At 40.0% G+C, this 16,358-nt stretch overlaps 1 protein-coding gene across 10 annotated transcripts in view; it reads left to right on the top strand.

The window, feature by feature from the left end:
- Window positions 1-16,358, top strand: part of LOC116256082 (uncharacterized) — a 103,102-nt gene that overhangs the window by 75,176 nt on the left and 11,568 nt on the right. For 7 of the 10 annotated variants that reach the window (XM_050078301.1, XM_031632248.2, XM_031632249.2 and 4 more), the window contains 3 exons: window positions 8,452-8,506; window positions 10,016-10,141; window positions 10,989-11,102. In XM_050078301.1, coding sequence (XP_049934258.1) covers window positions 8,452-8,506; window positions 10,016-10,141; window positions 10,989-11,102 — 295 coding nt within the window. Of the gene's footprint in view, window positions 1-8,451; window positions 10,159-10,988; window positions 11,103-16,358 lie in introns of those variants that run through there. The other 3 variants (XR_007573606.1, XR_004173044.1, XR_004173043.2) reach the window with 3 other exon arrangements.

The following is a 16,358-nucleotide window of genomic DNA, read 5'->3' on the forward strand; positions in this document are numbered from 1 at the left end:
GATCTTTACCTCTTGAGGTCTCCAAATCTGTTCTTAGAATGCTATCATCTTCATCATCACATTCATAAGCTTCTTCCTCTTCTTCTTCATCTTCCAAAGGCTCATTATAGCCTACATCTGCCTCTTCAATTTCTTTCTGTATCCTCTTTTGATGTAAAGCATGAAGCATATCTAAACATTGCTGACGCACATATGGAGGCAAAGGTTTGTTTGGTCCTCCAACACAAGGAGACGCATCTTTGGAGGTCCCTGCCAAATGGTGTTTCATTTTACTAATCCCTCTTGAAAATGTATTCCCACAGAAGCTACATTTGAGTTTCAAGCGGTTATTTTCCTTCACCCTTTCGCACCATTGGCATGTGAGATCCATATCTTCAAAAAAAAAAAAAAACGAAATCCTATGGTAAACTTAATGAAAAACACTCAAAATCTTTCAATCTACGATTGTACGGTAAAAAATTATGAATATATGGTAAAAACATGAGATTTCATACCTTACGAAGAAGAAATGAAGAAAACCCTTTTCCTCCCAACGAAAATCAACCACCCACGCACAAATCGACCCCTTAATCTTCGATTTCACGGTGAAAATCAACTTTTTGATGGTGAAAATGGACGATCGCCCTCCCTGACGGCAGTATCCGAGCTTGAGAAATGAAGAACAGAGGCTTTTTTTCAAAAAGAAGCCGAATAAGTAGGTCTCAGGCCCCCTTTTGCGAAATCAGCCCGTATCGTACGATACGGGGTGTATCGCCCAAATGGTGCGAAAGGGTGAAGGGGGGTGTATCGTACGATACGGGGTCGTATCGTACGATACGTACAACACTGTATAAAACCTACTTTGAGCAGCACATGGTGGCGAAATTTTTAGCTGGGTTATCTTCTGATTTTGCAGTGGCCAAAAAACAAGATTTCCTTCCAAGTAGACGCAATACCCTGAAGTAGATCTTCTAGTATCATATTAAGCCGCTGCACTTGAGCGAGAACAAACATCTTGTCTCTTGCTCCTCCAAACAACAAGATTTCCTCCCAAGTAGACGCAGTACCCTGAAGTAGATCTTCTAGTATCAACACAGCCTGCCCAGTCTGCATCTGAATACCCCTCTATCTCAATCCTCAATCGGCCCTTATTTCACATATAGAAGCCCCTTGCCAGGATTCCTCTTCAAGTAACACAAGATTCTGTCGACAGCCTTCAGGTGAGTATCTGTAGGCGCGTGCATGAACTGACTCATCACATTCACAGCAAAGGTGATATCAGGTCTAGTCAGATTTAGGTAGATCAATCTTCCAGCCAGACATTGATACCTCTCCTTAGCTTCTTCACAAAGAGGTTCTCTATCCTTAATACTGAGTTTGTGTCAAACATCCAGAGGAGTAGAAGCCGGTCTACACCCTAGTTTTCCTGTCTCCTTCAGTAAATCCAGAATATACTTCCTTTGATTTAGCACAAGGGTCGTACCTGATCTAGAAATTTCAATACGAAGAAAATGTCTTAGTTTGCCAAGGTCCTTGAGATCAAATTCAGCAGCCAGTAAACCATTTAATCTTGTTATCTCATCTTCATCATCACATGTAACAATCATATCATCAACGTAGACTAACAAGAGAGTAACCTTACCTTCTTTCCTCTTTACAAACAGAGTATGATCTCTGTTTCCTTGATCATTACAAGTCTAAGACGTTCAAACCATACTTGGGGAGACTGCTTGAGCCCATACAAAGCCTTTTTCAGTTTACAGCATTTTTCCGGTTTCTCATATCCTGGGGGCATACACATATACACTTCTTCTTCAAGATCTCAATTGGGAAAAATATTCTTAACGTCAAGTTGGCACATCTTCCACTCATTCAACACTGCTAGAGAAATAATAACTCTAACAGTCTTCATCTTTGCAACAAGAGCAAAAGTCTCCAAGTAGTCAATCCCATATTTTTGACTAAACCCCTTGGCAACCAGGCGAGCTTTGTACCTCTCAACATTCCCATCTGGTCTGTACTTAATGGCGTAGACCCACTTGGATTCAACCAGATGAGCCGCTTCAGGGATCTTTACCACTTCCCATGTCCGGTTTCTGCTCAAGGCTTCTATCTCTTCTTGCATAGCATGAGTCCACTTGGGATCATTCTGAGCCTCTATAACAGTCCTGGGAATCACAGTCAAAGAGAGAGATGATACAACACATTTGTAATCCGTGGTCAGTCTAGAATATGATACAAAGTTACCAATAGGGTGTTGCGTACATGACCTGACTCCCTTTCTCAGCGCAATGAGAAGCTCCTCATTTTTAGTTTGTGTCTGAATGTCTTCCTCAATAGGTTTCTTCTGAGCACGACTTGGGTCATCCAGGGAAGAAGAAGGATTGGGATTAGGAGTAAAATTCTCACCATCAGTCTCTTTATCTGTACGAACTCTTCGCCTAGAGTACATCTGCCCAAACAAGCGACTACATTCCTCTTCCGTCCCAGTGGAACACCTTTCATTCCTCTCATGTTCAAGCACCTCAACAATCGGTGGACTCTCTTCTCGCTTGTACTCCAAGAAATCTGTAAATTGAATTTTCTGACTCGGAGAATACTCTTTTCCTTACATAGACTTCTTCCCCTGAAGAGAATTCTCACCAAAATAAGAGACATGTTCCAAGAATGTGACGTTCTTGGTAACGTAAACACGACTAGTGGTAGGATCGAGACATTTATACCCCTTTTGAGTAGGAGGATACCCAACAAATATTCCCTTAATTGACTTTGGATCAAGTTTTTTAACAGTAGGGCTGTGATCATGAATGAAGCAAACACGTCCAAAGACACGAATGAAGCAAACACGTCCGAAGACACGAGGGGGTAGATGAAAGGGTTACGATTATGTCGAAGCATAGAGTGGGGGCTCCGCCCATTTAACACACGACTAGGCATGCGGTTAATCAAGTATGCACTAGTAAGAACAACATCTCCCCAATAATGTTTTGGAAGATTCCTTTGAAACAAGAGGGCTTTGGTGACATTATGCAGCTTATGATTTTTTCTCTCAGCGACCCCATTTTGAGAAGCGGTATAGCTACAAGATGTCTCATGAACAATCCCCCTTTGTCGAAGAAATCCTCAACAGCTTGACACACATACTCACGAGCATTATCAAACCGAAAGGTCTTAACGGAACCACCATGTTGGTTCTCCACAAGAAAAATGAAGGTCTTTATGACATGAGGCACTTCGCTACGATCTTTCTATAGGTAAACAAAGGTACTCCTTGAGTAATAATCTATAAAGGTTATAAAATACTGAAAACCATAACGGGTATGAATTCCCAAAGGCCCTCACACATAAGAATGAATCAAGGGAAAAACTTCATTAGAACGACTGTTGGAAACAGGGTATGAAGCCCTAACATGTTTAGCAAACTGACATACATCACAAGATATCATAGATATGTTCAAACTAGAACATAACTGTTTCAAAACTCCAAAAGGGAGATGTTCAAGGCGTTAATGTCAATACAAAAATAACTGAAGACAATCTCCTCTCTTCTTCTCGGTCCTCCTAACTGCTGTCATAAGAGCATTGGCCACACAGATGGGAAGTCGATATAAGCCTTCAGACACCAAACCAATCCCAATCCTCTTCCCTGTCACCAAATCTTGCAAAACACGACGATTTGCAGAGAATATGAGCTCACAGTTCAACTCCTTAGTAATGTTGCTGACAGATAACAGATTCAAGGGAAGACGAGGAACATGTAAGGCACCATGTACTAAAAATTTGTTTAACAAAGAAAGACTCTCTTTTCCTGCCATAGAGGTAAAGGAACCATCGGCAAGAGAAAAACGTTCCTTTTCAGAAGATAGCTTATACTCATGAAAAAACTTAGGATTGCCAGTCATGTGATGGGTGGCACCACTGTGAACAATCCATTCTTCCATAAAAGAATTACCTTTTTCACCAGAAATGGCCAGAGCATGGTTAACCTTCACATCATCTGACACTTCGGCCTGACCAACATCAATCTGACTTAGATAAGCACGAAGCTCACGAATCTGTTCAGCTGAGATAGAGGCTTTCCCTCCACTAGAGTTGGTAGCATCAGAAGTAGATTTCTTCCCACTGGAAGGTTTCCCTCGGCTATTCTTCTTTTCAGGATGGAGGTCCCAACAAAAATCCACTGTATGACCAGTCTTTTTGCAGTGAGTGCACTTGCGAGGAAGTCGGGCAGCTCCTACAGGACCACGGCTAACAAGGGCAGACCTCTCATTATACGAGATGTGATTCCCCTTTTTTCCAGTAGTAACAAGGCGTCTTTGCTCTTTAGCCTCTACACAGGCATAAGCATCTTCAATACTAGGTAGTCTGTCAGAATTAAGGATTTGACTCCTTATACCTTCAAAGTCATCATTCAACCCTGCTAAAAATAAGAATACCCTATTCTCTCATTCTTTGGCTAAATAATGCACTTGATCTTGAGGACAATCCCAAGTGTCATCAGAGTAGTAGTCAAGTTCCTCCCACTTAGATTTCAAGGCAGCATAGAAATCTGCTACAGAGTGTTCACCTTGCCGAAGAGAATAGACATCCTTCATCAACTGATACACCCGAACAACTTTCTTCTTTTGGCTATACATCTGCTCAAGTATAACCCACATATTCCTCGCAGTCTTCTTGCGAAGAATAAGAGGTTGAATCTCGGGGGACACAGAGTTGACAATCCAAGTCTTAACTTGGTTGTCCTCAAGAAACCATGTGTCCTAGGCAACATTTGTCTCAGCCGGTTCAATCTTCCTCCCCTTTATATAAGCAATTCTGCCTCGACCTGCGATCTCCATAGTCATAGCAGCAGACCATTGAAGGTAGTTTTCTTTGGTAAGACGGATAGTGGTGACCTGAACATGTATATTTTCAATTCTAACACCCCCAACTTCAGTCTGACCAGTGTTTACAGTAGAAGAGGATGATTCAGCCATCTCACAACAGCAAAACAGCCAACCACAAGAAGAGAAGGCACGCAGGCCGCAACAACAAACACATAACAACAGGGCGAAAGATAAAAGAAAGAAAGATTACTTGCTGAAACGATGACAGGCACCACTGGGACTGGACGATGCAACAGAAGTGGGCGGCGTCTTAGACGATGAACAACAACGGAACAACACGTCGCGCCAGAGAGGGGAGTAGTAGGGAGGCGGCGATAGGGAGCAGCAAGCCGGCGACAGGGAGCAGAGACGGGAAGAGGGGTCGTCTCTTGTCTGCAGCAAAGGCTCGAGCTGAAGCAGACGAGGATGTAGCAGTGGAGCAGCGGCCGAGCAAGGAGCAGTGGCGGAGTAGGGAGCAGGGTGATGATGGCACCCCACGCACGGCAGGAGAGGGCATCTAGTAGGCCACGACAGCAAAATAGAGGCGCCAGAGCTCTATGGGAACTGGCAGAGAGCGTACCAGGAGAGACACGTTGAGGGGCCTGGCAGCAACGACAGATCTAGAGACGAGAGCAGTGTTGGGCGAAGCAGGCAGACAACATCGGGCGATGAAGCGATGCTGGGACAGACACGAGAGGCGACGTCGTTGGAGCGAGACGCTCACAGAGGCGGGCGACGGTCTCAGGCGATAGTGGACCTCGGGCGACAGTGAGCAAAAAGGGCACCGTCAGGCGATGTTGGGCTCGGGCGATGGAGGAGCTCGAGCGATGATACCAGGCAGAGCGTCGGGCGATGTTGGGCTTGGGTGATGTCACAGCACGAGTCGACGGTGTCCACCGGAGCTTCACGACGACAAACGACCTTTCACCAAACAGAGTCGAGGGATTCTTCGTCAAATCTGAACAGTAATCTCAGAAACTATTCGGCTTTGATACCATGTAGAAACAATAAAAGCGAGGGAACAAGGAACAAACACAGATGTAACGTGGAAAACCCCTCAACAAGAGGGAAGAAACCACGGGTGAGGAGGACTGGTGCCCACTAGCCTTAGAATATTATTCACACACCGAAAATTAGGGTTTACACAGGTTAAGTAGGGTTATAACAGTAACACACTAGATCGGGTCCAGATCCAGACCCGGATAGGTGACCCAAATTCAACATACGTCAACAGCTGCCACCAATCATCTTCCCAGTTGGTCAGTCCTGAAAATAACATGAACCAAGATAAAAAATGACTGTACACTGTAAGTCAATAGCCAGCTGCTTAACTGATAACAAATTAATAGGAAATTGAGGAGCATATAGCACGTGTAATAGTACCTAAGTGTGGTAGGTAGATATCACCGCTGCCCAAAACAGGAGACATCTTGCCATCAGCCAGTCTGACATGCTGTGGTGTAGAGAATCTGATTAATGATGAAAACTTCTGTGGTTGATTACAGCAGTGCCTGGAGGCACCAGAATCTATCATCCACATCATATTATTAGTGAGAGCACCGATAAAGAGGGTTGAGCCTATTACAACAGTATTGGCAAATGTAGAGGTAGATCTCTGAGCAAGAACAAGATAATATTCATACTTAAGGGAATATGACATGGATATAGGAGGATCAGTAGAAGACTCAACCATAGATATTGTCGCCCTTGAGGGAGCTGTTTGGGATGAAGGACCTTTGTCTGCAGTGATTCTACCTCCACCAAGTCCAGGTGGACCAGATCATGGTTTCATATGAGAAGGAATTTCCAGCCATAGTAAACTCCCAAACAGAATTTGACGCACAATATATGTAGGTATAAGATGCAGTAGCAGCAACAAAGGAGAAAAGTATCTTCACACACCACCACAGTAAAAAAAATTTGATAGGCTGGGCAACAAAAAAGGATCTGTAATCACTAGATCTGAATCACGGTTAGTACCAGTTTACTCCACTTTCAGCCGATGATCGTAGCAGCTCCACTTCTAGTTGTCTCACATATGACAGCTCACACACCTCGCAGTCCAGATTCTGCTCCACATAAACAGTCGATGACTGGTGCTGCACCAGCCTTAGTGATCCCACATACGATTGCACATAGGACTAGCAATTTTAACCAACATTCACATATGGCAGATCAATTATGCTACAAGGCTCTAATCATCACACATGACTAGCATACTCTGATCATGCCTGAAACTGCATCCACGACCAGAGAGACTGCTGCTGATTTCTGCATATTATAGCAGACTGTTGATTTCAGAAGATTGCTGCTGGCCCACGTACAAACTTTCCGAAGACTGCTGCTGATTTCTGCATATTACAGCAGACTGTTGTTGCTCTGCTTTCAGTCGCCCACCTACGATCAGCAGAGCACCATCCACGACAAGAACAAGGCTGAAACAGCCTCCACGATCAGCAGATCAACTCTGCTCCACATGCCAAACTTTGCTCCACACGATCTGAGGTTTCACATCTATAATCTGTAGATCATTCTGTTCTTCACGTCAAACTGCATCCACAAACAGCAGCTCCTCACTTCAAACTGCATCCACAACAAGCAGATTGACTTTGCCCCACACGGTCAACATAAAACTCTGATCACAATAGCAGTAACATCCACAAGATCCACTTAAGGATCTGAGCAAGCCTTCCTCATAGGCATGATCAGGCCCTTCTCCACACAGCACACCCAACCTCTATTCTCTTACCGTTTCCTTATTGGGTGATAAGAGGGAATAGAGATGGGCGATGAGAAGAGGGAGGAAGGAAGAGGTCGCTGGAGAAGATGGTCGCCGGAGAACTCACTTGGCTGTCGACACCGGAGAAGGCTCTGATACCATGTTATGATGAGAGAGAGAGTCCAAAAGAATACTCATTAACGTAAACCCTAATCTCAAGTTAAAGAGATTAGGGCTGGCAGTACAGAAATTACAAAAACAGTCCAACAAGTATAAGAAAATATTTAAAGACCTACTCTCTAACTTTCTAATATTGCAAAAATCCTCTTTAACAAGTTACACACGCAATTGCTTCGTTCTTCATGTGTCCTTTCCTCATAAAATAACTCGTACAAACAGATAAAAGAGATTATGCAGGATAGTGAAGGCAATGAAAGAGAAGACATTTTGAACCTGGTACAAACAGATAAAAGAATATTCTGCTATTGCACCTTTTACGTTGCAGGGTGTATTGAGAGGAGATTAAACAATAAGTAAAAGTTAGGAAATTATGATTGGTGACAGAAAAATAAGAAACACAAGAACAGAGGCCTTCTGGTGAAAAAAAATACTTGCAGTTGAGTAATCTTTTGTGATCTTGTCATATTATAGCTTATTGGACTTCTTCATGCTCATTTCTGGTGCTAAAGAACTTATCAAAATTATCATTTTTGGATCTTGAGTGGTTGAAGCACGTGGTTTACAAAAAAACATGAGTCCTATTTAATATTTTTTTAATATTTACTGCTGCCTACTTGTCCTTGTCATGTCACTAGCATTTTATTCCATGCTACACATACGTAACTGTGCAGTTTGAACTGCAGATATTGAACTTCTTTCTGATTCCAGGTACCAGGCTGTGGCATACATATCTGCTTCTGCAACCATTTATCAGGATGACAAGGTTGGGGTAACTATTGTTCACAATTCTTGGAAGCCTCTGGGCTTTGATACCTTTGTTAGCATCGGCTAACAACTCACTCACACACCCCCACTTGAAGCCAGCTTCAGAGAATAATTATATTGCTTCTTAGGTTTCTAATCCCCATTAAGAGCTATGTATGTATCCTCAATACTAGTTATTGGGTTTATTATCAACTAACTATTTACCTAATCCAACCAACGACTTACATAAGGGTCATATCCATCCGACTCACAAACCCACATCTAAAATAGGAAAAATGAGAGAATAAGAAAATTGGTCAGCGGTTCGGTTCTGTCCAGATCTTACAAGAACTATCTGAACCTTGGAGCCGGCAGTCTTAGAGAGAGAATAACTTGTTATTTACTAACCCTAATCTCAATAATAAAGAGATTAGGGCAAAGGTAGAGACTTACAAATAACATCAACTAAAAATAGAGGAATGTTTAAAGAGAACTCCTAACTATTAAATATTGCAAAGAACCACCTAGAAACTTAAAGTCTTCTAATTCAACAGATACCATGTAAATCAAGCCCCAATACCAACTGGTTGGTGCCCAGCCTCAAGAGAGGTCAGTCAAACAACTTGGCCACTTAGCCAAAACAAAGTTTTCACACTATTAATCCAGAAACAAATACAAGAAGAAGGCACTCAGGCAATTGTTTACAATGGGAAAGGCTTCCATTATTTATAGACAGCAAAAGGAGAAGTAGAGGAAGGGAGGTAGTTCCAACGGCTAGCAAATGGCCAGCTCAATCAGCTCAGCTGTTTAACAGCTGAACCAAATAAAACATAAAAAAGTAAAGAAAGAAAAATTAAAAAAAAAGAAAAAGAAAAATAAGATGAACATATAAAAGTTACAAGAACATTATATATGTATATACATACATACTCAAGTCAAACCTCAATGAGTGATTGACGCATACTTACATAATTTCTAATGCTTCATTATACTGTTACTCTACTAAAAGAACACTCATTGAGGTTTACTATAAGATTAAATGATGCAAAACAAGTACATTATATGTCATGGCAAAGAACATTATGATATCAAAATGCATCTAATATCAAATCTGTCCATGTGAGATAAGGCTAACGAATTGCACAATGTGCCATTTATATTCCTTTAAAGTTTAAACAGTGCATGTACAATTACTGAGTCGTTCATTCTTCTAACCCAAAGTAATGTGCCGTTCATGGTACTGCTTCTCAAATTTTGTTTATCATGCTGCGTGATTGTCGTCTGAATGTCTGGTTGCCATTTGGAACAGTTATTATTTTCCCTGACATGTACATTCTAAATAAATCTCAACTCCAGCACTTTGAAACCTTGAAGGTCATCCTTTTGGAAAAAGGCTAAGAAGTGGAAAAAGATATTAAAGTCTTGTCGTAATGAATGTATATTGTTTTGAGGACCTGCAGTGTCAACACCATTTTCTTTAAAAATATTGGTTTGTTGTCCATTGCTTTTTCTCACTCACCTCCTACAGATTCTTATAGAGGTGGATGAATTTGAGGATGCAGCAACATGTTACCTTCAGATTAAAGGATTGAATAAAGAAGCAGTAGCTGCGGCAGCCTCTGCACTTGATCTGAATGGTTCATATACTACCAAGGTTTGTACAATACCATACTAAGTCACATGGGTATTCAGGTAAGGTTCTTGTACCCGTGCCGCTATGCCAACACAGAAAAACGGGTACAGGACACGACTAGGTACTTTTTGGATAGGAACCAATCTAGACAACTTACTTTTACTTGATTTAGCTTGTTTCTAAATCAGTTTTCATTATGTTATTACGGATTATTGGTGGTTAACATGTATCTTTCAGATTACATGACTTGTTTATTGTTTTTTGCTTAAATTATGAATTTTTTATAGTATTTTGCATATAAACTGTACACCCACCAATATGATTTAGATGCCATACTGAACTAATGAGATTTCAAAGAACTATCAAAACATTCATCAGGTTTTACTAGACAAGGTGATCTTTTGTCTTGCGAAGGTTAGCATTTTTGTTCAAACATTGGACAGTTGCCTATCTTGTCCCAGCTTTGCACTTGAGCTGTGCTCTGTTGATTTCAGTGTTTGGTACTTTTTGGTTCTAAGGATTTTGTATTTCTGAGGAAAATCGGTTTGTATGTCTGAGGAAAATCAAATAGAAAAGAATTTGAACAATCTGGTTTTTTTAGCATTCAATTCTGTTTTTTTGACACAATTTTCGATGTGAGATTCAGTTTAACTCAAGTCAGACAAAATCGAGCTCCCTTGCTGCTGGATAAGTAAATTTTCACCAGCTACTGTTGGTGGGAGAATGTGCAATCCAATCAGGATTGGGCACAACATTGAAAGTGCCCTCTCTAGTGCTTTAATCAAAGTGTGCATATTAATTTAATTGAATTTGCTTGCTTAGGTCAATAGATGTTTATATACTTGGCCTTGATGAATGCTATATGCAGAATTATCTTCAAATTATTTTGGAGAGCAACGGTACAAGTGGAAAGTGTTCAATAGGCACTCATGGTCATCCAGCAGCAAGATTACATAAACTCTTGCAACACATCCAATCTCAGGTAGATTTTCCATTCTTCTACGTATGGTCTTATACAGTCATGCGACGAGCCATGATAGATCTGTTAACATGCATAATGTTTGTCTTAGTTGTTTGTTTTATTGTTTTAGATTTGGATATAGATCCAATCCATATATTACATATGTATATGTCATGCAAATACCTTGGCATCATAAAGGTATTATAGTACTTTGTTCATTACATTATAAATAATAAATTAGTCACAATCCTCATTTAGGACGTGTAATATTCTGCCATGTTTCTTCCTTCTCTTTCCTTTTCCTTGCTATGAAAGTATTTTGGAGTTTTCTCACATGGTATCAAAGCCAATCTGATCTTAGGACTTGATGCTTATCCAAGAGGTATGTCTCAGTAGATTTTATTTCTCAATTTATATTTCGGTTATTTTCTCCGTCTTCCTTTATTCTGTCTCAATTTATGCGTTCGCCTTATATTCTTGCATCTTCTTCATTCTGCCTTAGTTTCTACTCTCATTCCTTCGTCAACTTTTCCCTTGTCAACTCATTTCTACCTTCTGTTCTAGGTTGTCTTCTTTTGTTCAGCATCACATATTTCTTAAATTTATTTGTTCTTATCTGCATTACTTCTCTGGTCTGCATTTCAGATTGCCTCTAAAATTTCTTACTGATTTCTGAGCAGCCTTATCTGGCTAGAAGTGGTCATCTTTGTAAGGTTTTTGATATCTTATACTAAACCACCAGATGAAGTTAGATGCAAGAGGAGGAAAAGAGAAATAGGCTGCACATGCAAGAAAGAGGGCAGCAACCTTGACGTATCCCTCTAGTTATCATTATATACTAATCACAATTTAGGGTACAAAACAAAATACACAAAACAACATTAAGAATTACAAGTATATCATACAAACTTAACAGCCCCCCTTAAGTTGTGCATGGGGTTCGATCATGCACAACTTGTTCTTCAATTCTCATAAATGGTGCCTCTGAGTCCCTTGGTAAAAAGATCAGCCACTTGTTGAGACGTGGCTATATAAGTGGGAACAATCTCGTCTTCTGCAACCTTTTGACGAATGAAGTGTTGATCAATCTCTATATGCTTAGTGCGATTATGTAGAACAGTATTGAAGGCAATCTTGATCGCACTTTGGTTGTCACAAAATAGAGATGACTGAGCAATGAGAAGGTAGAGTTCCCCAAGCAGATGACGTAACCATGAAGCTTCAGCTGTGCCCTATATTCTGCATTAGTGCTAGATCTGGCAACTGCACGCTGTTTCCTACTACTCCAACGAATAAGGTTGGAATCAAGGAAGAGACAATAACCGGAAATTGATCATCTATCGTCTGGATCACCTGCCCAATCTGCATCAGTATAGGTGGAAATGTTGTGGCTATGCAAAACTATTGACTGTTTTGTGTAGACGAATCCATCCCCAAGAGTAGCCTTAAGGTAACACAAAATGCGTTTGGTAGCATCAATATGCCCCTCTGTGGGTGCATGCATGAACTAAGATACTTAATTCACTGCATATACTATGTCTGGGCGTGTAAAAGTGAGATATTGCAACATGTCAACCATACTCCGATAGAAACTAGGATTTGAGTATGCATCACTCCCATCAGAGGCATTTAATTTTGTATTGAGAACACTAGGTGTATTTATGAGTTTGCAATTTGTCATACCTACTCTATCCAAAATATCAAGAGTATATTTATGCTGCGTAAGAGTTAATGTGTCACCTTTTCTATCAAGCTCAACACCCAAGAAATACCGTAGTTCGCCGAGATCCTTCATTTTGAATTCTTATTGCAATACCTCCTTAACATGAGATATATGACATGAAGAATTTCCAATAAGAACTATGTCATCTACATATATGAGTAGCCAAGTGGTAACTTCACCTGAATGATAGATGAATAAGGAATGATCAAGTGAACTTCTGAGAAAACCAGCCTGCTGTATATGAAGGGGGAATCTATTGAACCATGAGCGAGATGCTTGCTTAAGCCCATACAGTGATTTTTGTAATTTGCACACCCATTTGGCTGGATCATTGGTAGCATTACTTGGAGGTTATTCAATGAATATTTCTTCCTTTAGAAAGCCCAGAAGAAAAATATTTTTAATATCCAACTGATATAAATTTCATCCATATGAGACGACAAGAGAGATGATAACTCGGATCGTTCCCATCTTGATGACTGGACTGAAAGTCTCATCATAATCTTCTCCGTACTACTGAGTGAAGCCTCTAGCCACGAGTCGAGCCTTATATCTCTCAATGCTTCCATTAGGTTTATACTTGAGTTTGTAAACCTATTTTGAGCCCACTACATTCTTACCATCTAGACGAGGAACAATCTCCTAGGTTTGACATTCATTTAAGGCAGCTATTTCTTCATTCATGGCCTCGGTCCAATATTTGCTTTTGCACGTGTGCTCATAGCATTTTGGCTCCACCTTTTTGTTCAATTCTGTCATGAAAAGCTGAAAATCTAAAGAGAAATTATCATAACTGACCCATCTATCAATAGAGTGCCGCACATGTTCTAATCTACATGGACAAGTAGTGGTAATTTTTGAATCAGTTGCAGGAACTGATTGTCGATTATACACCAGTCCTAAAAACCGATTAGGTGAAGTCATGTTCATTCTGTTGGTATGAGTAGATGCAGGTATGCTGTGTTAGGAAATAAGATATCTTGTTGATATCATAGCTAGATTAGGTTTTACATTTTTTACATTTTATTTTCATTTTTATGTATTTTATTATTTCTTTTATTTTTCTTTTTCTTTTCTTTTATTTTCCTTTTCTTTTTCTTTTTGTTTCCCCTTTGTTCTAGCTGTTGGGAGTTCCGGCTCCTTTATGAGCCGTTGGAACCTCCAACGGCTAGAACAGCCCTCTCTTCCTTCTCTCCTTCACTCTAATTGGTTATATATATTCTTGGGCTGCCTCTTGTACAATGTATGCTGTTTTACACAGCCATTTGACATTCATTCAATAAGATTGATATATTTCAAGTGGCCTTAGTGCCTTTTCCTATCATATTCTTCTTTAGTGACTATTATAGTCACATTTATATGGTATCAGAGCCATTGGGCTGCATGTTGGAAAGCTTTTATAAGCTGTTTTTTGCTGTTTATGCTACTGGACTGTTGAAGAAAATTTTCAGACGAGGCCATTGTTGCTGATCAACATTTCTTGAAGACCTTATTATTGCTGCTCACCAACTGTTTGGTGAAATTTCTAGGAGGACTTCCTCTTTGTTTCTCTTGGAGATTGTTACTTAAAATCTTGCTCTTATGGAGGACTCCAAAGTCTTGATCGAAGGAGGAAGTTATCATGCTCCGTACAAGCTTGATGGAACCAACTACACTCTATGGGCAAAATGCTTGGAGATGCATATCAAAGGGAAATATTTATGGGGTTTCATAAGAGGTACGTCTACCCCTCCTTCTCTCAAGTTGACCAAAATTGAAAATGGAGTTGAGAAAGACTTGAATGTAGAAGAGAGAAAAAATGCCATGGATGAATACTATAAAAAATTAGATGATTGGGAGGCCAAAAACTCTAGAATTAAAGAATGGATTTACGGAAGTATAGAACCTAGAATTGCCCAAAATCTCATGTATTATGAAAGAGCAAGTGAAGTTTGGGAATATCTCAAGGGAATGTTTACCCAAAAAGATATGGCCCGTAAATATCTCTTGATTCAAAAAGCCCAAAGTATCAAGCAAGGTGAGAATAATGTTAGAGATTATTTTATAGAAATCTCTAGTGTATGGAATGAGTTAGATCAACTTACTCCCAAACTAGGATTGGATTGTAAATGTCATGAGATTAGAAGAGAAGAAATCGATGAATTTAGGTTTTTTCAATTTCTTCAAGGTCTACGACCCGAATTTGAACAAATTAGGTCAGCCCTACTTTCTTTAGCCTCTCCTCCACCCATTCATGAACTTCTTACGAAGTTAAGCGGTGAAGAAACTAGAATGAAATTATCCAAAGAATTAGATAGTGTTCTTATTTCCAAACAAGAAGAAAAAGTTTTAGCCGCCTCTAGACCCGGGAACAACATCAAATCTTTTAGACCTCCTCACTTTAAAAATCAAAATAGAGGGGAATTTAAGGTTGTTTGCCACTTTTGTCATGAACCGGGTCACATTAGACCTAGTTGTCCAAAGTTGAATAACAATGAAGGACAACCACGAAACTATGGAGGAAATCTTTTCAAAGGAGGAGCTTCATATCCTCAAGGAGGGCAACACAACCGTGGAAGTGGAACTTCATATTCACAAGGTGGGCAATACAATAATAGACAATTTGACCAAAGGAGGGTTGCAAATGTTGCAAATGAAGGATGTGATCTCTCTTCAATCTCCACAACGTTGAATCAAATCATGTCGGTGCTTCAACCTATGATCAAAGAGTCGAATCCCGGAGCACTAGCAACAACGGCATCTACCTCCAACACTCCCGGTATGTTTTCTTGGCTTTGAGATTCCGGTGCATCTTTTCATATGACACCAAATATATCATCTTTGACCAATTTTGAACAAGCAAGAAAAGAATCTAATGTAGTTACTGCCGATGGAACATCTTTGAATGTTAAAGGGATCGGGGATTTTGAAAAAGAATTTGGAAAACAAAAGTTCTTTGTTCCAAAAGTTAGTTATGTCCCTAGACTTAATCTTAACTTACTTTCTGTATCTCAAATTTCAGATCTTGGTTTTGACATTGTTTTCTCATCAAATAAATGTTTGGTGCAGGATCACCAAACCGGGAGATTGATTGGGGAAGGTTTTAGAAAAGGGGACCTTTACTACATGGACAATTTATGCATCCCCAAGGAAAAGTTTTGTCACTATGTGAAAAATGTGGACATTAATGTTTGGCATCAAAGATTAGGTCATCCAAACATTAGAAAATTGTCTATGATGAGTCCTACCAAGGACGTTTGTATTGAGAATTTCAAATGTAATGATTGTATACATGGAAAAATGAAATCCTTATCTTTTGGACAAAGAAGCTTCTTTTCCTCTTTTCCCTTTGAACTTGTTCATTCCGATGTGTGGGGGCCCTCTCCTATCATGTCAAAAGGAGGGCTATCATATTATGTGATATTTGTTGATGATTTCACTAGATATTGTTGGATATATTTCTTAAGATACAAATCTGAGGTTTTTGAGATGTTCAAAAATTTTCACAACTTAGTACAAACACAGTTTAATGCTAAATTAAAAATCCTAAGGACTGATTCTGGAGGCGAATACAT

This window comes from Nymphaea colorata, chromosome 6 (assembly GCF_008831285.2).
Source record: "Nymphaea colorata isolate Beijing-Zhang1983 chromosome 6, ASM883128v2, whole genome shotgun sequence".
Classification (NCBI taxonomy): Eukaryota; Viridiplantae; Streptophyta; class Magnoliopsida; order Nymphaeales; family Nymphaeaceae; genus Nymphaea; species Nymphaea colorata.